General features: G+C 40.1%; 1 protein-coding gene across 1 annotated transcript in view; it reads right to left on the reverse strand.

The window, feature by feature from the left end:
* Positions 1–222: 222 nt before the first annotated feature.
* Positions 223–24,173, reverse strand: part of vav3b (vav 3 guanine nucleotide exchange factor b) — a gene marked incomplete at its 5' end in the record, with an annotated part of 71,912 nt that continues 47,961 nt past the window's right edge. Inside the window, 8 exons of the mRNA XM_079818540.1 lie at positions 223–1,106; positions 5,970–6,118; positions 11,524–11,620; positions 12,469–12,556; positions 13,358–13,474; positions 13,591–13,625; positions 15,282–15,347; positions 17,647–17,777. Coding sequence (XP_079674666.1) covers positions 1,065–1,106; positions 5,970–6,118; positions 11,524–11,620; positions 12,469–12,556; positions 13,358–13,474; positions 13,591–13,625; positions 15,282–15,347; positions 17,647–17,777 — 725 coding nt within the window. The 3' untranslated portion in view covers positions 223–1,064. The remainder of the gene's footprint in view (positions 1,107–5,969; positions 6,119–11,523; positions 11,621–12,468; positions 12,557–13,357; positions 13,475–13,590; positions 13,626–15,281; positions 15,348–17,646; positions 17,778–24,173) is intronic.

A 24,173-nucleotide genomic window follows, 5' to 3' on the forward strand; every position in this document is an offset into this window, starting at 1 on the left:
CATTATGTAAAGTCTTTATACACCACTGAAATATATATATATATATATATATATATATATATAACATTTTATTTCTGTCAAAAGATTCTAAATGTTACACAGTGGACCCTTAAGCATTGCATAAAAGTAAATCTTACTAACCCCAAACTTTTGAATGGTAGTGCATTTTGTCATCTTCCATTGGCAGACTTTATTGTAACTGTATTTTCATTCAATTTTTTTGCAGTTTCTAGCAGCTTTAGTCCCTATTGCAAACACAGTAATGTTAACTAGTTCTTCCGTTGCATGAAAAGAGAAGGAATTGAGTCCAAAATCAGCGCCAACATTCTGCTTGGGAGCACCTGAGGTTCAGAAACAGACAGAGCGATGACTGATCACAGCGCAGTGAGATGGATATCGCGCTGAACGGCAGGCCTCCTGTCACCGCGCAGCGCCCCGAGCGCACTGAGAGAGCACTGCTGCTAAGTGTTATCAGGGCTGAAGAGGAGCAGGCAGAGAGGAAGGCTTCGTGACAGCACCGCGCTCCATCTCGCCCCGGCCAAACTTTGCAGAGTCAGACGGGCGGATGAAATCATCAATTATAGCACAAGGTGAGCTGAAAGCACCGCATAAAGGTCGCCGAGTGGAGGGAAAAAAACGGCCAGCTCAGGGCTTTTCTCTCTGCGTGCCACTCCTGAGTTTATGGGAGGTCCGGCATAGCACAGAAATGGAGTTTAAATTTTAAACAGGCAGAGAGAGGGGGGCCCCAGGCCCTGTGTGAGGATTTCATGAGGTGACAGGGTGAGAGGGAGGGAAAGAGTGAGAGAAAAAGATGTCTGGACTGAATGTGGAGCAGCGAGGGACATTCATAAGTAATTAAACAGTCAAAGCCGACAGGGCCTCAGATGCATCACGCTGCAGGTCTCAACCACAGTCCACCGGATCCCATTAGAGGAGGCTGATAATTGCTGTGTTTGTGGTGCTTCGCTCAAGTAAGGGTGCATTGTTCACTATTACCTTCCTTGTCCAATGCCAAAAGGTGGTTATCACTGTCCCAGCATAGTGAAGATTTCTTCCTGCACTGGTCACTCCTCTTCCTCCACATAGGTTGAAGGGAACCATCCCACCTGTAATTACACAGCATCCGGAATCATTACTTAAGACTAACAGAGCATATCTCTTCATCCTCTGTGACCAGCTTGAGAGCTCTTGTGGGTGATATCTGATAATGACATGTGTGGAAGAATCATTAAAAGTCATTCTGTCATCACCTCCAGTTAATCATCTCTCTTGTTAATGCACTCGAGCATATGAAATCTGCTATATTGCATAGGAAATGCTGGGATAACCTCTAATTGACATCTCAAATGTCAATCACGTCGTCACACCTCTATATTGCCATGTCATTTGGTTGTGTCCATACCAAAATTCAATGGCTTTCAGAACTGGGGTACGTTTGCAAAATGCTTTTAGCTTTAACGTGTGTACTAGCGAAATATGTTTGGGATTTATGACTGTATTCAGTAATAGATTTCATAATTAATATGGATAAATTAGTTAAAATATCATTCAAAAATATAAAATATAGTATAAAATAAAAATATTATATACACTGGTATTTAAAAGTTTGGGAGTTTATTCAGCATCATTACTCCAGTCTTCAGTGTCACATGATCCTTCAGAAATCATTGTAATATGAAGATTTGCTGCTCAAGAAATAATTAATCTGATAAATATGTTTAATATTTTAAACTTAATGTTTTTGTGGAAACTGTGATACTTTTTCAGGATTCTTTGATGAATATAAAGTTATAAAGAATATAAAACAAGTTATAAAGAATATAAAACAACATTTATATGTGATATTATACAAAAAATCTTACTGACTCCAAACTTTTGAACTGTAGTGTACATATAAAGTATTAAAAATATTATAATCTACATTTTTATGTAAATGTAGATCTGACTAATGTTTTGTGTAACTATAACAGCAATGTTCAATTTGTTAACACAAGCAAATTTATAACAGCATTATTAATGCACAATATTAAGATTCTGTCTGACAACTCATCAATGGCATCAATGTTATGATTCTAAACTATATAATTCTCTGTTGTTGTTCTGTAAAACTGTATTTAGCACTCTGACAACCATTTTTTTGCTGCTGTGTGCCAAGCAGTTCCCTTTTGAGCAACCGTGAAACTGTGATTCGCATGGAAGGGCAAGAGTTCAGTTTCATGATGTGCAAGTTCAGAGAAAAAAAGCTGAAAATATGAAGCACCAGTACTAAAGCAGTTCACAAGAGGTTTTGGTGCTTTTAAAGGTGCAGTAAGTGATTTCTGAGAAACGCTGTTGATATTTGAAATCAGCCCAAACATCCTATATTACTCGGCTCCCAAAATGCTCAAACATACAATGTCTCTTTATCATAGCCGAAGCGAAGCAAAATAATGCTTCTCAAAAATAAAGTAGGATGACGAATTAACAAAAATGAACATACATTACACAAGAGTATATAAAAGGAAGAATCGGTTGTTAGTCACCAGCAGTACGCGAGCTCCAGACAAACAATGACACTCAACTGTTTTTTTACTAGGGGTATAACAATACATCGATATAGATCGATCTAATGTCTAACAATACAATGTACCGATGTGTTTGGGCTGATTTCAAATATCAACAGTGTTTTTCAGAAATCACTTACTGCACCTTTAAAAGCACCAACACCTCTTGTGAACTGCTTTAGTACTGGTGCTTCATATTTTCAGCTTTTTTTCTCTGAACTTGCACATCATGAAACTGAACTCTTGCCCTTCCATGCGAATCACAGTTAATGGTTGCTCAAAAGGGAACTGCTTGGCACACAGCAGCAAAAAAAATGGTTGTCAGAGTGCTAAATACAGTTTTAAAAATCAATACCTGTAGGCTATTTATATATACAGGTGCTGGTCATATAATTAGAAAATAATCAAAAAGTTGATTTATTTCACTAATTCCATTCAAAAAGTGAAACTTGTAATTATATTCATTCATTACACACAGACTGATATATTTCAAATGTTTATTTCTTTTAATTTTGATGATTATAACTGACAACTAAGGAAAATCCCAAATTCAGTCTCTCAGAAAATTTGAATATTTCAGTAGGCCAAGAGGAAGCTTTGCAAAAGACTGATTCGAACCCGGGTCGATCGCATCAAAACCAAGATCCTTACGCCTTATTCTTTACTGATTGTGCCATTGAAGACATTGAAATATGAGCAAGAAATACGACACTTGCCAACAAGGCACGCTCTTTGCACTTGGTGCACTTTTAGCACTCTCCACATTTTCACACAATGTCAGTCTATGCATTATTGTCAACGTGTGCATTCTCTTTTAAAATACCTTTAAGAGCTTGTGAAAGACGCTCGGTACAGTAGGAACCGTCCCGATCGGGCCAGTGCTGAATCTTTGCGAAAGTTTATAATTCGCTCGTGTTTAAAGCCTTGTAAAAAGCAGCGCGCACTCATCTTAAACAGTGCACAAATAGGCCACTGAATTGAGTCTTCTTTTACTTATTTTTGTGCTTCAGTAGATAAAGGTCTATGGTTTTGCTTAAAAGGACATCATCTTAATAGAGTTTATTGCTGTTTCTAAAACATGTTACATTCTACCAAGTGTCTGTTAGATCACAACACTGGAGAATAGAGTAACTGAAATTTAAAAATGTTTCCTCAATAAACTGCTGAATAGGAACGCTGTGTCTCCCATATTGCATCAAGCGCATCATTCGCACACGGGATGCGCATAAGTGCTTTGTGCCACTCTGTATTGGAGCCTTTCATATTATAATACTTTATTGCACAATGAAAGAATATTAATAGCCTATCTTGTTCTGTCCTACCTATAATATATTGTTGCTTCATGAAATAGCTGCACTATACATTTAAAAGAAATGTCTTTTCATTGTATATATATTTATATATTACTTGCGGTCTCTCCAACGCTGGAAAGCTTTTCTAATATTAACACAGGTTCTAAAGCTCTCATCATAACCCTTCTTTTTCCAGTGATATTCCCCTGACCTTTTTTTATTTTATTATATACCTCTTTTGTAATGGCTTTCAGCAAGTGGTGGACCAAGTACACAAATCAAGTAGTACAAAAGTACTTAATTTATAATGTACTTGAGTATTAAAAGTATTAAAAGGTACTGATCAATGAATATTTGTTTTGTAATTTTATATACATTAATCGTACATTATATATTTTATATCATCCTTCTGCTCAAAATACCTGTGGTAGGGGGAATTGCTGGGTCTAACAATTATTATGAATTGTCAAGTTGAGGCTGCACTAGTCAGTAAGGAAGATTAGTGGATGCAGATACATAACATGTAATGTTTGTTGAAAAACATTAAAAACAGATGTCAAATAGGGCTGAATGCATAACATTTTAAACTGAATGCTATGCAAACATACTAGTGTTATATCATTTGAAACTGCTACGGCAGCGGGGAAGAATGCAGGTGCAATAATTTGTGTTATTTTAATGTTATGTCATGTTTTTAACTTAAAATCTACACGGTTGAGATGGTGATATAGACATGCCCCCATTCAAGCATTACAGCTCACATTTAGTTCACAACCAACTGACAGTTGTGACCTAAAGATAAGGTTTCATTTACAATAATCAATCTAAAAAAATTCAGCATTTGTAATTTACTTTTCGTGCCATCAGTTGCACACGCACTCAAGCTCTGAGTATCTCCTCATTTTGTATCTCCACATTTTCTTGGCTCATTTTCAGACTTTAACTAGAAAATTCAGTTTACTGGAGACTTGCTCTGAATGGATCATTAAATCATTGAGTTGTTGACTCGAGAACAGCTGAAATCGGAACAGCCCAAATGAAGCATTCGGAAACCTTTTTAACAGGTTAATTGAAAAGAATCAGTTCTTTCACAAATCGGACACGATATGTTTTTATGAAATGTAATGGGGTAAAAAGTATGATATTATGCTTTGGAATGTAGTGATGTAAAAGTAAAAGTTTCTCCAAACAAAATACTCTGGTAAAGTACAGATACTTGAAAGATTTATTTAAGTATAGTAACAAAATAAAAGATACTTTGTTACTGTCCACCACTGCTCTCAGCCATCTCTCTTTCTAGAGACTTTCTTCAAATTTCCTTCTTGCTCACTCTCTTTCCTCCCTTATCATGAGTGTAAACGCCCCCTACTGCTGATTGGCTACAAGTGTTTTGTGGTGCTCAGCCCGATCCACTTTCAACAGAGTTTCTCAGAAATCGTTTATTGCACCATTAAAGACACAATATGTAGTTTTTCGCCTCTAGAGGTCGCCTATTCAAATCAATGGCGTAGCTTGATGACAGCAGTGGAGCTTTTATTATGCCACAGTCGCCGCTTTCGCTTCTACCGGTCAAGCGCATGTGGGGTAATGCAGCACTGTTTTATCATATTAGATACATTTGAGTGTCTCTACGTTCGCTCTGCGGCTGCTATGAGACACTTGTTGCACACTGCAGTAAGCTAGATTGATATTAGAATATCATATTAATAAATGCTGGATGGCGTGTGTTGCTAAATGACATGCAATTAAATTTAAAACATTGTATGATGGAGAAAATGCTGTATTACTGTATAATAATTCGCTTTCTGTATATAAATGTATGCAAACAGTTGTTCTCTTGTCTAATAAAACACATAATATATGAAAGTGTCTTTGGTGTTTCCATGGTTTCTACAAAATAAAATAAAAATTGAGGGTAAGGCAGGTATGATGTCACTGATAGGTGACGCACGGACCTGTTCCCAGTGTCCTGGTTAAAATTGCTTATTTCTCTGGATTTAAACATTCTTGAAAACATTTGGGAAGTCAACAAAATATATAACACTGTTATAGTGGTTTTTGGATATTTTAATCCAAAAATTGTACATATTGTGCCTTTTAGAAAATAAAGGCATGTCATGTGATTTTCCCTTACCCGGCCATTAACTTCACCCTTCCACCATCCATGGGTACACTTGATATAGATCTTCACCAGGTCGCCCACCTGTAGAGAGAGTTCCCGTGTATCCCTGGAGCTGAAATCATATCGTGCCAGTGCAATGCCTAGCACTCTCGGGGTCAAAACTGAGGGAGAAGGGGATGTAAGACAAAAATAAGCTGTTAGAAAAAGGACAAGAGTGAGAGACACAAATGTTTTCACAATACATGCCAAGTAGGACAAAACGTGTGAACATGCAACAAGATGATTAGAGATTTGGAACAAAAACGGGGCACAAATGGCATTGCATCATACTCTCATTTTTCACACACAAAATGTTGATACAGATCCACTCTCTACACAGCTTTCAGAAAACACACATACACTACAGAAAGAGCTGAAGCAAACACTGGGAGAAAAGACTGAGATGGCTGGAGGGGGAAATGAATAAGACAGGTGGCTGATAGCTGTACCTGACCAGAAGGGTGAGGGGGAGGGAGGAACAAAACTGTAGCTGGTGGGACTCAAAACGGAAAGCCCACACAGCACTGGAGCTTAGGATCCAAGCCGAAGCAGAGCGAAGAAAATAAGAACACAAAAACCCAGAGATCTTAACAGAGACATTTTCAACAAAACAAACATACACAAGCTGATATAAAGAACCGGGGAATGAACATCCTCCTTGAAATATGCCAGTCTTGAGGAAATCACACTATTTAGATCATTTAAAATATTTAGAAATTTGTCTCAGTGTTTTATGATTTGATTCAATATTCATCATGATATTCATTTTACCATAATGGAGAAATGCATTCCACATGTTTGTTAGACCTCAAGAACGAACGTAAACATAACTACTTTTTAATTTAGGGCATTTTGATTTTTTAATACAAATGTATCATCAAAAATGGTATTCATAAAACTTATTTAAAACATAAAACATAATAACGTCTCAGGTTACAAATGTAACCTTTGTTCCCTGAAAACAGGGAACGAGACACTGCGTCAGCTTTTGCTTACGCTACGGGGAACGCCTCCAGCGTGACTGGTGCCTGAAATCACTATCAAAAAACGTCAATCCTATTGACCGGCGACAGCCTATGATGTCATCAAGGCGTGACCAGGAAGTATATAAGGGCGCCTTGCCAACATGACAGTATCTAATCGTCTGAAGGGACTGTTTTCGGCAGGCAGGCCCTGCGGCATGGCAAAGCGACGCAGTGTCTCGTTCCCTGTTCTCAGGGAACAAAGGTTACATTTGTAACCTGAGACGTTCCCTTTCGAAAGGGAACTCGCACTGCGTCAGCTTCTGCTTACGCTACGGGGAACGATATACCCACTACGCCATGCCGACGGGAGTGCATGCCCACTGGCAGTGACAACTGTCAAGACAAGCAAATTCTACTGAAATGCCTGAACCACTCCCCTTCTGGTCACATTAGGCTGTCAGTGACAGCGCTCCCTACGGTCATAGCCCAAGCTATCGCCCAAGAAGGAACCTTCACACACATGAGGTCCTTCCCAGGCCCTGCTCGAAGGCCTGGAACCAACCATTCGACTTAGAAGGGGTTCCTTTAAGGGAACGTGGCAAGGGAACTACGAGGGAACCCTATGCCAGTCACTATTCGGGAGGTTCTCACCGAATGCCACCAGGGAGACCTGACCAGGTGACCCAGACTAATGTGGGACACGTAATACGGTCAACCCTGTCTGTATAGTACAGAGCCTCTGGTACTCGCCTCCGAAGAGGCATCCCGCTAGGGTGCTGCAAGAAAGGCAGTAACATCCACTAGCCGGATCTCAGAGACGGGTTATCCCGGGGGGGCGCTCGAGAGGCGACGCTGGCTTGCTGTTCCTGTCTCCAGCCCTCAGACTGGAACGGGCCGGGGACACCCAACTGCCTGGGCGGGATGCATGTTCTAAATGCTGCCGAGCACGCCTTTGTCACAGATATCTCTCCGTGGCCACCGTCGCCGCCATCGGCGCAATCTGTACGGTGGCCCGGAGAGCGAAAACCGCGGTCCGGCGCGACTCGACTTCCGCCTCAGGGGGTCCCTCCCCCTGATCGAGGTCCCTCAGCAGGTCTGCCTGGTACGCCTGCAACACAGCTGTGGTGTGCAAAGCCGCCGCAGCGTGACCCACTGACATGTACGCCCTGCCATTCAGGCATTAGACCGGCAGGGTGGGAGCCACAGTGTCGCAGGCCGCCCAGAGGCGAGATAAACATAACTCTTTCGAAAGGGAACTTAATATTATTATATATATATTTTTTTTAGAGTTTTCAATTGTATTTTTTTACATTTTGTTTGATTATTTAAAACAAATTTATCATAAATAAATGGTGTCTAATGAAATTAATTCATAAAACAAATATTTTATATATTTTTTCACAAATAAGGTGTACAACACAACTTGTATACTGTATACATTTTTAATGAATAAAGTATTGCATTTTTTATTATTATTAATTTATGAAGTAAATTTAACTTTTTAGAAACATTTGACAAACTTTTAGTTTGTCACAAAGACCTATGACAATAGCTTTTTCAGATGAAACCGTGAAATGCTTGTGAAGTTAACTTTCATAGCAGCTCTGAATGAAGTTCATGTGGACTGTCCTCAAATAGTGAGACGGCAAATGCTGAAAACACAAGCAATACACAGCCTTTATAGCAACACCAAAATGTTGACTACTTCAGCCATATGGACTATTGGGGCAGGAGTGGCTGGAATATTGATTAAAAAAAAGGTGTTCTGATAGCTTTTGCCAAGTGTGTGCTCCTGGCCCTGTCACTGACGCAGCTGTGATAGCGTTCATACAGAGCGCAAGTCCTGTTACCATCTGAACGCCCATCTGAGCATCCAGGACTTTCTAATATGTAAACTAGCAAATGTCAGATCCACAATATGTTTGCCTTCCTGCTTTGCATCTCCTCTGGGGGGAACGAAGCAGTAGATGATGAGCCAACTAATTTTTCCTGTGACGCTGTCACTCAGAAATCGCGTGTTCAATATCTACGCAGAATTGAAACCGATTGCAAATAACTTTTCTCACATTAGCTTATCAAACACAGCCTTGATATCTCCCTTTGTGTTCAATGTGTTTACCAAACACTCTACGCCTGCAGACGTGTCAGCGCCCACACGCCCACTGATCTGTTGGCGTATTTGTATGTGTTTTGGTTTGGGGCACATCAGCGAGAGCGATGTCTCAGGATGCATCAAGGGCCCGGATTTTCTGCTGCGGTTTGTGAAAGGATGCATTACCGAGAGTGGCAGTCGAGTATAAACACCTCTAATAAGCCGTGGATGTCTACGAAAAAAGGACAAGTAAAACCGCGAAACCCCAATTCACAATCCCCACTATAGTTCTTTCTATCAACAGAGCTGTACTCGTTCGCTAAGCCTTTTTCTACGTGACACATCTCTCTCTGTTCAATAAAGCTGACTTTCCATGTCTCCACTAGTTGCCCTTTCATTTCTCAGTGCAGGGACTTTTTTTTTTTCTCTCAACTGCGAGAGAGAAAATCAGCCAAGTCCCTACAGGTGAGGGGAAGCTTAGCATCCATCATGGCTTTTTTTCCTGTAACTCAAACCAAACTGTCATGTCGTGTCAGGGAGATTGCCGGTGCTACTTGAGTCTTGTTTAGCCGAGTCCTCTCTCTCGCTGTGTCGCCTGCAGCAGGGGCTGCAGAGCCAGACACAAACAGCTTTTTTCCTGCTGCCAGGTGCCGAGTGGGTACGGCTCGCTTCACAGCATCGGTCTGTCTCTTTGAGGAGCCATCTTGGGCAATGAGAACTGGAGTACAGACGTACGCTTTTTCCCATGAAGGCAACACGCGTGCATGCACACTTTTTTCACCCAACGACCAGCATGTCAAGTGTTTAACATTTATATTTAATCAAAAGAGTCAGAGAGGTGTCTTGACACATACATAAATCTCCAGCTAAAAATACATCCTGAGCACAAACTATGCCTCCTGCCATTAAAAGAGGACCTGTATGAAAACCCGTTCACATCGACAGTGATTTTAATCGCTGCTAGTACATGTTCCTGCTGCTGGATGCAGTTACTGTGTAACTGGCCATAACTCTCTGACAAAGAAGATGTCTTTCTATTGTGGCAACAAATTTAAAGACTAACATTCTGCAGGGGAACAATTTTGTATGTTTGCATATCACAGCAGTGCTATTCTAAGTAGTACTTAGAATATTACAATACTTACAATGAGGCCATTTCTTTAATTAAATCTCTTTATAATTAAAAAAGTACAAATATATTTTTTTATAATATTTTTATAACTTTTCTGTACGTGTGCAAAGATTAATCATACAGAAAAGAGAAATCGCTCACAGAACGATAACCTGAATTTGAGCTCCATCTTGCGTGCACTATAGTAGTGGTCAACCGTTATAGATTTTTTTGAATGCCCGATGTCGATACAGAGCAGTGCCGGCCAATGGCCAATATACAGTAAAGCATATACAGCTCAGGAAAAAATTAAGAAACCACTTAACATTGAGAAATCCAGTGAACTGTGCATCACTAACACACACACACACACACACACACACACAAGCCTCATTGCAGAGTCAGACAAATCAGAATGATCAAAACTTCTGCGACAGCATTTTTCCTTCAAATATCAAGTCAAGAGAGTGAACAACGCACATCAAGAAAGGAATGTTATTTCACTATTTAAGATAGCCCGTTGGCAGGCCGGTGATACTTTTTGGTAGCCGTCTGGAAAACACATAGACCCGTCCCGGGCTTTGTGTTTGGGCTTTGCGAGCCCTAGCCAATATATGTCTGAGTCTGATCACGAATCGCAGCACAATGAACCAACAACACATCAAATAAAGGATTCTCCAGCCTGCGACAGCTCAGCTCTACAAATTCGCGAACGCCCCATTGCGGGCACCATAAAGTAATTACATTTAGGGCACCAATACGGCCAGCAACGGGACTGGGGGGGGGGGGGGGGGGGATTAGTTTATATCTCACAATTCTGACTTTAAAACTCTTAATTGCATGTTATAAAGTCAGAATTGTGAGATATAAACAATTCTGAGAAAAAAAATGTCAGAATTGCGAGAATAAACTTGCATAAACGACTGTATAATCTTCTTACTTTTGTATCTAGGAAAAAAAAAAGACTCAAAAACAAGATTTTAATGAACTAATTCTGGAATATTTACCTTCTCTTGTTAATGGTCAGATAGACCAGTTGTATTGTGTTTGGAAGCCCTATATCAATAAAAATCTAGGGACTGAATTGTCAACTATTCTGCAGAAGTGTTTTCCCATTCGTGCCTCATGTGAGTTTGAAATATTATCAATGTTGAAAACAATTGTGCTGCTTAATATCTTTGTGGAAAAAATATTTTTGTTCCATTGGCATCTGCAAAAGATTTTATTTCTCACAACGTTCTCGAGTCGCAATGGTTGCGGTAACTAAAAATGAATTCTGGTCTAGTCGCTGTCAGTGTGAACAGGGCTATAAGATCATCATATAATGAGAGTTAATCTGAACGAGATGTAGATACTCACCAGAAGTTCTGAGCTCCTTAAATGGCATCTGCAGAGTTGTGTCCAGTGTACGGAAACCCTCTTTCAGAGAGTGCTGTTTGTAATATTCAACCAGTCCCTGGACAGAAACATCACAAGTTTAAAAGCTTGTTATAGGGATTCTCACATTTTTTTGCCATCTAAAATATTTACTCTAAGCATTCCCTTGAGATTTTAAGTTAACATTTGAAAAAAAATTTGTACAAATTCGCATGTAATGGTCAAATCCACATTTTGTGATTAATTTTTTACTATTTTTATTTATTTCAATTTTACATTTTTATGAATAACTAATTATTAGCATTTCATCTGAACTGACTGCATTTGGGAAACCCTGTCTTTTATCTTAGTGGATCAGCTATAATTGCCCATAGCATAATCATGGTACACATCCATAAAACCATACTGTATATGTATGTTTTTGTAAGTTGTTATATATAGATAATTTTAATATCTCTATATAGCAACACTTACAAAAACATACATATACAGTATGGTTTTATGGATGTGTACCATGATAATGCTATGCATTTTTTGACGTATGGAGTACCATGATATATGATTTAGTAATCATTCAGTACTATGGTATACATCAAAGCTTTACCATCCTTGTTACATGCTGTCACCACAGTGTTTTTTTTTATAAGGAAAAACTTTATCATTTTAAAAGAAAATGTAACAAGGTTGCAGTAGTATTAGTGACTCTAATGGATTAATAGCTGGACCCATGTTATTAATTATGCTAATGAAATACAGAAATATGCAGATCAGCAAATGTTCTGGCTTTCCGATAAAAAAAGCTCAGGTCTCTGCAGCACAGATAGCGACATTGAATTATAGCACCCTACATATGTATTCATACGGCTATGATAAATAGAGCAAATGCTGATGAAGACCATTGCTTCTGTGCAACTCAAACCCACTTACTAATACAGTCTTGAACGTCCTGCTTTCAGCAATGTAGAAGCAGCCCTCCTTAGTAAGGATCTTAATGTGCTTCACATCGTTGTTGTACCTGCAGATGGCAGAGAAACATTGTAACCATTCCAGGATTGTCAGTACTTCCTTAATGTCAGCCATCTCAAAGGAGCTTCCCTGGGAATGAGCTGACAAACCAAGACATATATTTTTATTTATGGAGCACATTAAAAACAAGTGCATACTCAAATGCTTTAAATGTGCAATTAAAATGCTTTTAACACCTGAGATGAGCCATGTCAAAAAATGACATGAGGGTGAAAATGATTTTCATTTTTGGGAAAACTATCCCTTTAATACTGGATCTAAAGAGGTCACGAGCAGGAGAATAATAATGTCCAGTGGCAGGTTGTTTCATGACCTTGGACCAGCTATAAAAAAAAACACAATCCCTTTAAATTTTAAACATGAGCGTGTTGTGCACACAATTTCCTATAACATAAGGATGTGGAATAGTTCTGTCAGTCTCTGACCACAGGTCAACACACCCACGGGATCTAAAGCCCCACATAAAGAGGGCAACATGTTTTGACAAAGACCCTGTGATTGGTTTAAGCACGAGACAAGCAACTATAAAATGTTCTGAGGCAATAAAGCCCACACTGAGCATGTAGTGTGATAACTCACTGACCACATCCATGCTACACAATGAGCTGTATGCTAATTCGTGATGCATAATGTATTGGGTTGCATGGAGGGAAATGCATAAAGAAAGCTAAGCTTTGCATGCAAAAGGACGTTCGAGCAAGAACCTCATCAACCATCCGTCACAGCAATTTTATGCGCAATAAAAACACGCTTGCTCAAATACATGAAGTAGTATAATAGCTAAACGTACTTGATGCTGATGGCATACTCTCTGCTCTCCCGGCTCCTGTATCGCACCAGGTAGGTGCTGTTCTCTCTCTCCATGAGCTCGGACTCTGCGTGGTGCCTCTCTATGGGCCCGGCGAACCTGCTCACACAAGCCAACGTGCATATGGTTGAAACCAAAACAACAGAGCTCAGCACGTGTATAGTAGTTATGTGTCGTGGATATTAGAGTAAATGTGGTTGAACATTTAGATTTACCAGGGTTGTGCTGAATAGTCGACTGTCCTGGGTACCTAAGCATGGGACACATTATAAACAATGTCATGCATATATACATTACCAATTATACCCATTTATGTTGACAAATTAGTTTTGTTGACAAATATAATTAATATTATTATTACTATTATATACACCGATCAGACATAACATTATCCTATAATCATCCTAATATTGTGTTGCTCCCCCTCTTGCTGCCAAAACAGCCCTGACCCGTCGAGGCATGGACTCCACTAGACCCCTGAAGGTGTGCTGTGGTATCTGGCACCAAAATGTTGGCAGCAGATTCTTTAAGTCCTGTAAGTTGCGAGGTGGGTCCTCCGACTTGTTTGTTCAGCATATCCCACAGATGCTCGATTGGATTGAGATCTGGGGAATTTGGAGGCCAAGACAACACCTCAAACTTGTTGTTGTGCTCCTCAAACCATTCCTGAACCATTTTATGCTTTGTGGCAGGGCGTATTATCCTGCTGAAAGAGGCCACAGCCACCAGGGAATACTGTTTCCATGAAAGGGTGTACATGGTCTGCAACAATGCTTAGGTCCACTTGGATGGCAGGACCCAAGGTTTCCCAGCAGAACATTGCCCAAAGCATCACACTACCTCCACTGGCTTGCCTTCTTCCCATAGTGCATCCTGGTGCCATGTGTTTCCTAGGTAAGCGACGCCTGGCACATGGCCATCCACGTGATGTAAAAGAAAACGTGATTCATCAGACCAGGCCATAGCATTCTGATGCTCACATGCCCCATACGCAAAAAACTGCAATGCACTGTGATTCTGACACCTTTCTATCAGAACCAACATTAACTTCTTGAGCAATTTGAGCTACAGGAGCTCGTCTGTTTGATCGGACCACACAGGCCAGCCTTCGCTCCCCACATGCATTAATGAGCCTTGAAGGAACAGTGGTGAACCGGCAACAGGGTCATGGGCAGCCATGACCCTGTTGCCGGTTCACCAATGTTCCTTCCTTGGACCACTTTTGATAGATGCTGACCACTGCAGAATGGGATCACCACACAAGAGCTTCAGTTTTGGAGATGCTCTGACTCAGTCGTCTAGCCATCACAATTTGGCTCTTGTCAAACTCGCTCAAATCCTTACGCCTATTTTTCCTGCTTCTAACACATCAACTTTGAGGACAAAATGTTCACCTGCTGCCTAATATATCCTACCCACTAACAGGTGCCGTAATGAAGAGATAATTGGCATTATTCACTTCACCTGTCATAATGTTATGCCTGATCTGTGTATTTTTTAATGGATGAGATGGACTGGATAGGGAACAAAACATAAAACATAACATAAATCTATATATATTAAAATTGTATACATTACTCCAGTAAAGTGATCCCACTAATCCAGTCTTCAGTGTCACATGATCCTTCATAATTGATTCTAATATGCTGATTTGGTGCTCAAGAAACATTTATTATTTTTTATCAAAGTTGTGCTGCTTATTTTTTTATTTTTTTTGTGGAAATCATAAAAAAATTTCTCAGGATTGTTTGAGGACTAAGTTTCAAAATAATAGTATAGAAGCCTGTACTGCCACTTTTGATGAATTTAATGCATCCTTGCCAAAAAAGTATTAATTAAAAAACTGATTGAAATTGAAAAACAGTATTGAAATGATTGTGCAAGTCATCCAAATATAGATACTTACACATGGGCAGGGCTTGACTGCATCACTTGGAAAGAAGCCGGTCTCTTGCGTTGTCAGGATTTTGCCCTGCCAGGAAGTGTGGTTGTTAATTGCATTATATTTGCCTTGAGGCAACGCTCCCCCCTCCCCTTTGCTTTAATAAATCTAAGACAATTAGCTCACAACAAGCAGTGAATCTCATTTAGAGCCACAGTTAATTACTGTTCAGCCCCTACCCATGGTTAAACTCCGTTACGCATCAGAATGAAAGCATCACCTAATGCTGAATAATAATAATACAACTTCCACAGCAGAACCTTGTGAATCATGACACTCGCCAATAAGCCATTGTTTGATATTGCTGCTCCGAGCATATTTGGATTTATGAATAACATTAGACTCGAGTTTCATATTATGTCCTCACGCAATAGATTGTATTGAGCAATCGCAGGCCGGATGCCAGTTTTAAAATAGGCTCATTTCTTGCATGGCTTCAGCCACAATTATCGGTATATTTTTGGATAAAAACAGACAATTCCCCCTGACTCAGTATGAAACAACAGCTGGGAGGTTATAATGTGCTGTGAATGTGCCGGAACAAGGTGCCAAAATTTAGCAGACTATGATTGATTGCGAGTTTGGCTGAAGATTTAACTGAGGTTGTAATGAGGATCTTCTCAAACAACTATAGTGAAAAATATATACACTTTTCTTTCCAGGCCCCCTTTAAGATCACCTCTAACAAGTATGAAATGAATTTCAGAAAAATGCACCTCTACACACAAATTAGATTGGAGCCCCAAACTGGAACTGTATTCATGATTTATTTGGCTTAATAATGTTTCGCTGTAGCTTTTGAAAGCCCTTTATATTTGTTATGCCACAGATAAGCGTATGATAAAGATTAAACTTATTACCCCATTAGAGTAAACAGTTGGCAGCCTAAAGGATCAAATTAAATTACAGTGATCGATTGCACTGTTCTGGCAACAGGACAGAGATAATTGTCTTCCAGTAACATGGGAGATGGATGCTTAGTGCTCTGTAATTCCATTCTTTGGTGTCATGGGACCCTGAAGATTTAGTAGCCTTATTAAGAGTTAAGTGTCGTTTCACACAAGATAAAATAAACCAGTGATGTGCATTATCATTCAATAGTAGCACTTCTCGCTCCCCTCTATGACCTGCCAAATGCGTGAAGAACCACGGCTGACACGCACGTCTAGCCACTGCCTGTCGCAGTCTGTTGGCTCGGTGAATCTCTTGGCATCCATTTTTGACCTGTAGGTGTTTTTTTTTACCTCGTGTGTGCTATCAGGCAGAAATAGCCCAGCATAAAGCATGGGAAATCTCGCTAAGTGTCTATTCCCTGCCGAGCTGTTTGAGGTGCGTCGGCCAGATTGGAGCAACACCAGGAGGAAGATGAGGTTTTAGTGCCACCATAAACCACAGAGAAAAAGAGCCACAACAGCCTGGCATGAGCCAGAAATAAATAACACAGGAACAGTCTGTGACAATAAGCTTGAGACAAAACTGCAATGCTGAAACATGCCTGAACAAAGACTGTGCTCTGCAGTCACTATATCTGACGGCTCATTTGGGTATCAGTGCATATTAGAAAGCAATGTGAAAAATGATTGTTTTCAGTGACTATTCAATGTAACATTTGTATATTGTAGTGTTGCATTAGGTTGAGTCAGGGTTATTATAGTTAACTAAAAATAAAACTAAAAACCAAAACCATAAAAAAACATTTGCATTACTTTAAATAACATGGAAGTTAACTGAAATAAAATACTGTATACAAAAACTTGAACTTATTTTATTTCAGATAGTTGTACTAAAATAAAATAAAAACAATTAAAAATATAAAAACATACCATGCCAAAACATACAATAAAATTCAGATGAAACCGGAAAATATAAAAAATTTAAATGAATTCAAAATATTCATAAAAGCTACAATAGTATCTCAATGATGATAAAATATCTCTGGGTTGAGTACAGATGTGTTTGTATTTACAGTAGCATATTAGATACTTAACAAGTTTGTGCAATAATAATCAAATATTACAATATATAAAACACTTCATTCAAGTGCTGCAAGTACAAAGTAATATTAAATCATTAGTTATTTAACAAACTAAACAATTGATTATTTTGTAAAGTTTATTTTTTATAATTAACAAATGGACTAACAGCCCATTGGCTATGGAAATACTGGTTACTGCATTTATCTTTTGGTTGGAATGTTACAAATCTGTATAAAAGGTTATGTGTGCCCTGTTTGCTTTGAGATATGTTGTGATCAAGCTTCAGGGTCCCATGACACCACAGAATACAATACAGCTATTAGGTGTTTAAATACTGTGGTATTTTATCTGACCTGCCACCAGGAGCTGTGAGGATCGGCACAGATGACCTCTATGACATCACCAATCTGAGCATTCAGCGGTGGTCCGCCCTGAGGACTGGGGACCCCAAAATAATCTTTGATGACCAGCATTTTTGGCAAACCTGTGAAAACAAAATTTTACATAAAATCAAATTGGCCCTATATCTAAACCAGGTTCATGGTGTTATTTAGCATGTTTCATTTGTGTAAATAATTCAAAAGAAAAGATTTTTGATCAGCAAACCCTTTTATTTTTCAACCACTTGACCACATACTGGTACTTAACGCCCACTTTCAATCAATTCCCAATGGAAAATATCAAATCCCACCCATTTTCTCGTTCAATATTTCAGATTACCTACATCAAATGGCTTGCTGATAGATTTACATTAAATACAGTACAATGAGGAACTATGAAAAAGGTGATGAGTTATACTTCTTATGAACTTGATAAAACTAAAATTAAACTAAAACTGAAATTAGGCAAAATATGCCTGAATGTACATTTTTCCCCAAAGACAAAAAAGAAGAAAGCCACAAAAAAGCTCCCAAAGCTGTAGTGATTTATGGTCATTAATATTAATATCAATATTTAGTATTAATATTAATATTGTCTTTTTGGTCACACATCACCTCAAGTGAGTATGAGAGTGTCAGTGCCTTACTATATTACAGGGCACCAGCCAAGGAATTTCACCTTGACAATAAATAACAATCATGAAAGATTGTTGACTGAATTAGAATTATAAATTGTAGGAACTCTTTAGAAGTTATTGCTAACTTGTAGAGCCTCTTCGTCTTCCAGGCGTAAAGTAAATATCACTTTACCAAACCTCTTTCCAGAGACCTTGGCATTAGTGTATTTTATAAATCTACTGTCAGTTAATAACAAATAATCTCTCGATTTATTTGTTGAATTCAGAATAAAGTTTACCTTACCATTACTGTTTATCTTTCCATACGATAACTGCCATAGTAACATCCAACCCAGTCACTGGCATTTATCAATCCTTTTGCACTTTCTCCATTCAGTCTTTGTTAGTTACTTTTATTACAGTCGTGTCTTCCTTGTGTCCAAAACTCAATATTAATATTAATACTAAATATTAGTAATTATATTTAAGACCATAAATCATTACAAAGCAACTAAGAAAAGTGTATACCAATTTGCTTATGATACACGTATTAACAAATGCTTAGTGGCATCTTATAAACAGTTTATGGAAATTAATTTCACATCAAGCAACACAGCCACTGATTTTGCTACAATACAGCACTGTGCTGGAGCTCTGTGGGTGGCCCTTCCAACCCAAAGCAAATGTCCATTTTTCTCATTCACACAGGACAAATAAAGTGACGCATTGCAGCAATTGTTGTTTCCACAATCCCATCCAATGACAGAGAAGGAGATCATCTGAGACGGGTTCTTTCTCTTCAGCCTCGATGTATGGTGGTTAATAAAACTGGGGGAAAGCATAAACTCGCCCTGAAGCCCTAGAAGCAGGCTGTGGGTTTCTTCTAGCATAAAACAGCTCCTTAATATCCCGTCTATAAACTTGTTGTTTTTAATACTGCCAGGTGTCCGGGTCTTAAAGCAGACCATAAAAAACTGTTATTTTACATGTTTTGGAGAGGTTTATGGAGATCTAAGCCACTAGACTGAACTGATCGATTCCTCTGTTACTAAACGTCTCGGGTTACAAATGTAACCTAGGTTCCCTGATAAGGGGAACAAGACACTACGTCTGACAAGACGCTATGGGGAACGCCTCAGTGTGACCGGTGTCTGAAGCACGTGCAAATGCGACAATTGTATTGGCCGGCGACAGCCTATGAGACCGTGAATATAAAAGGGCGCCTGAGGAACACCTAATCACCTTCTTTTTCTGAAGAAGACGTGGAAGGCACCCTGAAAGCATGGCAGCGAGACACAGTTTCTCGTTCCCCTTCTCAGGGAACCTATGTTCCATTTGTATGAATGGGAACTCGCAATGCATCTGACAAGACGCTATGGAGACACAGTCTTGCGGGCCTCGAGATGAAGGATATGGCGGCTCACGGCTTGGGTGATCCCCTGCTATCAAGCCCTTTATCGCTTGTCCATGGCGGGCTGCTTGCTCCCCCGAAGCCAGTCCTGCCCAACAAAATGGACTGTTTTTCTGCCTCTATCCACCAGGACGCATACAAGTCCTCGGCCTTGGCTGTCAGGGCCCTTAACGTTTCCTCACTCCTCTCCGCTTACCAGGCGGAGATTTTGGACGACTTAGGGTAACAGCTAGATAAAGGATCTCCTTCACCAACCCTGCTCTGGCTTATCTTGTCAGGCCTCCCAGACAGTGAGAAGAGGCACATCGCAGGTGCTCCAGTTGAGCCCGGCCGTGCTCTCTTTGGTCCCGCCATCAAACTGAGGCAGCAGCGTTATGACGACAAGAAGGAGTTATGCCTTCCTAGGAAGGCAGCCCCACGCCAGGCGCCCCCTGTGCTTTGCCAGCAGCCATATCACCCTGTAGCCAGAGACTGGTTTCCCACTGAAGCTAAGCAGGGCTGAGCCTGGTTAGTACCTGGATGGGAGACCAAATTGGGAAAACTAGGTAGCTGCTGGTAGAGGTGTTAGTGAGGCCAACAGGGGGATGCTCACCCTGTGGTCTGTGTGGGTCCTAACGCCCCAGTATAGTGATGGGGACACTATACTGTAACAAGCACCGTCCTTCGAATGAGACGTTAAACTGAGGTCCTGACTCTCTGTGGTCATTAAAAATCCCAGGATGTCCTTCGATAAAGAGTGGGGGTGTAACCCCGGCATCCTGGCCAAAAAAAAAATGTGCCCATTGGCCCCTGTCCATCATGGCCTCCTAATCATCCCCATATATATATACGATTGGTATCATCCCTCAGTCTCCTCTCCACCAATCAGCTGGTGTGTGGTGGGCGTACTGGCGCAATATGGCTGCCGTCGCATCATCCAGGTGGATACTGCACATTGGTGGTGGTTGAGGAGATTCCCCCCTTCTATGTAAAAGCGCTTTGAGTGAGTGCCTAGAAAAGCGCTATATAAAATGTAATTAATTATTATTATTATTATTATTATTATTATTATTATTATTATTATTATTTGCCTTACCCCATTGTCACGGGACGAAATTTCCATCAGGGCAAGGAAAGGCCCCGCAACAAACCCCCTCCATGGCAGAGTAACCCACCCACTGCAAAGCCCTGTGGGCAATCTATTCCCGCCGTGGCTGGAAAGCCCTCGAACCCTACCCCCTCCGACTCAAAGCGCAAATGGCCAGCCTGATGCTTGTCCGCTGGGGGCACATACAGTCAGGTCCATAAATATTGGGACATCGACACAATTCTAATGTTTTTGGCTCTATACACCACCACAATGGATTTGAAATTAAACGAACAAGATGTGCTTTAACTGCTGATTTTTAGCTTTAATTTGAGGGTATTTACATCCAAATCAGGTGAACAGTGTAGGAATTACAACAGTTTGTATATGTGCCTCCCACTTTTTAAGGGACCAAAAGTAATGGGACAATTGGCTGCTCAGCTGTTCCATGGCCAGGTGTGTGTTATTCCCTCATTATCCCATTTACAAGGAGCAGATAAAAGGTTCAGAGTTAATTTCAAGTGTGCTATTTGCATTTGGAAACTGTTGCTGTCAACTCTCAATATGAGATCCAAAGAGCTGTCACTATCAGTGAAGCAAGCCATCATTAGGCTGAAAAAACAAAATAAACTCATCAGAGAGATAGGAAAAACTTTAGGTGTGGCCAAATCAACTGTTTGGAACATCCTTAAAAAGAAAGAATGCACCGGTGAGCTCAGCAACACCAATAGACCCGAAAGACCACGGAAAACAACTGTGGTGGATGACTGAAGAATTCTTTCCCAGGTGAAGAAAACACCCTTCACAACAGTTGGCCAGAACAAGAACACTCTCCAGGAGGTAGGTGTATGTATGCCAAAGTCAACAATCAAGAGAAGACTTCACCAGAGTGAATACAGAGGGTTCACCACAAGATGTAAACCATTGGTGAGCCTCAAAAACAGGAAGTCCAGATTAGATTTTGCCAAACAACATCTAAAAAAGCCTTCACAGTTCTGGAACAACATCCTAAGGACCGATGAGACCAAGATCAACTTGTACCATAGTGATGGGAAGAGAAGAGTATGGAGAAGAAAAGGAACTGGTGGTAGGGTCATGGGGTGGGCATGTATGGCTGCCAATGGAACTGGTTCTCTTGTATTTATTGATGATGTGACTGCTGACAAAAGCAGCAGGATGAATTCTGAAGTGTTTCGGGCAATATTATCGGCTCATATTCAGCCAAATGCTTCAGAACTCATTGGACGGTGCTTCACAGTGCAGATGGACAATGACCCGAAGCATACTGTGAAAGCAACCAAAGAGTTTTTTAAGGGAAAAAAGTGGAATGTTATGCAATGGCCAAGTCAATCACCTGACCTGAATCCGATTGAGCACGCATTTAACTTGCTGAAGACAAGACTGAAGGGAAAATGCCCCAAGAACTAGCAGGAACTGAAGACAGTAGCAGTAAAGGCCTGACAGAGCATCACCAGGGATTAAACCCAGCGTCTGGTGATGTCTATGCGTTCCAGACTTCAGGCTGTAATTGACTGCAAAGGACATGCAACCAAGTATTATAAAGTGAATGTTTGATTTATGACTGTTAATCTGTCCCATTACTTTTGGTCCCTTAAAAAGTGGGAGGCACATATACAAACTGTTGTAATTCCTACAATGTTCACCTGATTTGGATGGAAATACCCTCAAATTAAAGCTAAAAGTCTCCAGTTAAAGCACATCTTGTTCGTACCTGTGGGGGGTTACCGGGCACTGGCTGCACGCTTCTGTCTGTCTAGCCAGACTTGGTTTCAATTGGATGCCCTTCCCATAGGTGGATCTCTCCACTCGATGTTTCAGAGAACCGGGGTTACAACAGTGACCTATTGTTTTCCTGCCATTACAGCCCATTGAATTGACCCTGGCAGCTCTGACTGGTGCTGACCGGCCCTTGCCTGAAGGTAACTAAAAGGACATATTTGACATCCCAGGTGTTTTATATGGTGTTTACTAGGAGTATCAAATTTGTACAAGTACAGATTTCTTAAAGCAGATTACTGGAAGAAAAAAGTGTGGCAGTTAGTGATCGTGAAACAACTCATCAATTTGAGGATTAAGTGAATTTCCATTGATGCGTTCTTGGTTAACTTATAACTTGACTTGATATCTTCAATGTGTATCCATGGTCTAAACCAAGGAGATGTTTTACCTGCTGAAATTTGTGTGAACATTAGACTTCCCGAAGAAAGAATCCATTTACGTTGTTCATATTACAATTTCTCAATAAAGCACTCAATCAGCAGTAGTTACTGATAAGTACAATGTTGTAGAAGTGAATGCGGCCAAATGTGCCAGAGCTATTTTTTGATTCAATCCAGTACAGAGAACTGAGTTGGTAATGAATATAATAAAACTGCTTCAACTGTGAGCGTCTATCACTTCATCTGTCAGCACACTTGAGCTTATTTAAAAGTAAAATGTTGGTAAAAACACTATTTTAAATCAGAAATGAATCATGTTAAATAAACAGCAATAAAATGAGCAAGCTAATTTTGTGCAGTTTCTATAATACATTGTTTCTGACCACTTCTTCCTCCCATCAACATGAACACCCTTTCAGCACTTCAGGATTGTTATTTAGTCCCAGTAGAGCAAAACAGAACAGCAGCAATTTTGAAAATCAGCAACTGTTTAAGCTGAGCACGAAGTTTCACAATTCTGAAAATAAAATGATGTGGCAGTGTTTTTGGAGCAAAATGAGAAGATCTCCTGCCTGTTTACAGGTAATACTTCTGTGAATGACAAACCACAAAACAAGGTCGCCACACAGTTGAAAAAACTTCAAAATTGAATGTGTCCTTGCTAAATAAAAGTATTAATTTCTTCATCATATATTTTAATTAATTTCTTCATTCATTTTGTAATTATATATACATATACCGATCAGGCATAACATTATATTCTAATATTGTGTTGGTCCCCCTTTTGCTGCCAAAACAGTCCTGACCCATTGAGGCATGGACTCCACTAGACACTAGGTGTGCTGTGGTATTTGGCATCAAGGTGTTAGCAGCAGATCCTTTAATACCTGTAAGTTGTGAGGTGGAGCCTCCATAGATAAGACTTGTTTGTTCAGCACATCCAACAGATGCTCGATCTGATTGAGATCTGGGGAATTTGGAGGCCAAGTCAACACCTCAAACTTGTAGTGCTCTTCAAACCATTCATGAACCATTTTTGCTTTGTCAGGGCGCATTATCCTGCTGAAAGAGACCATGGTACATGGTCTGCAACAGTGCTTAGGTAGGTTGTACGTGTCAAAGTAACATACACATGGATGGCAGGACCCAAGGTTTCCCAGCAGAACATCCCCAAAGCTTCACACTGCCTCCACCGGCTTGCCTTCTTCCCATAGTGCATCCTGGTG

The sequence above is a fragment of the Gobio gobio genome (assembly GCF_949357685.1).
Source record: "Gobio gobio genome assembly, chromosome: 6".
Taxonomy (NCBI): domain Eukaryota; kingdom Metazoa; phylum Chordata; class Actinopteri; order Cypriniformes; family Gobionidae; genus Gobio; species Gobio gobio.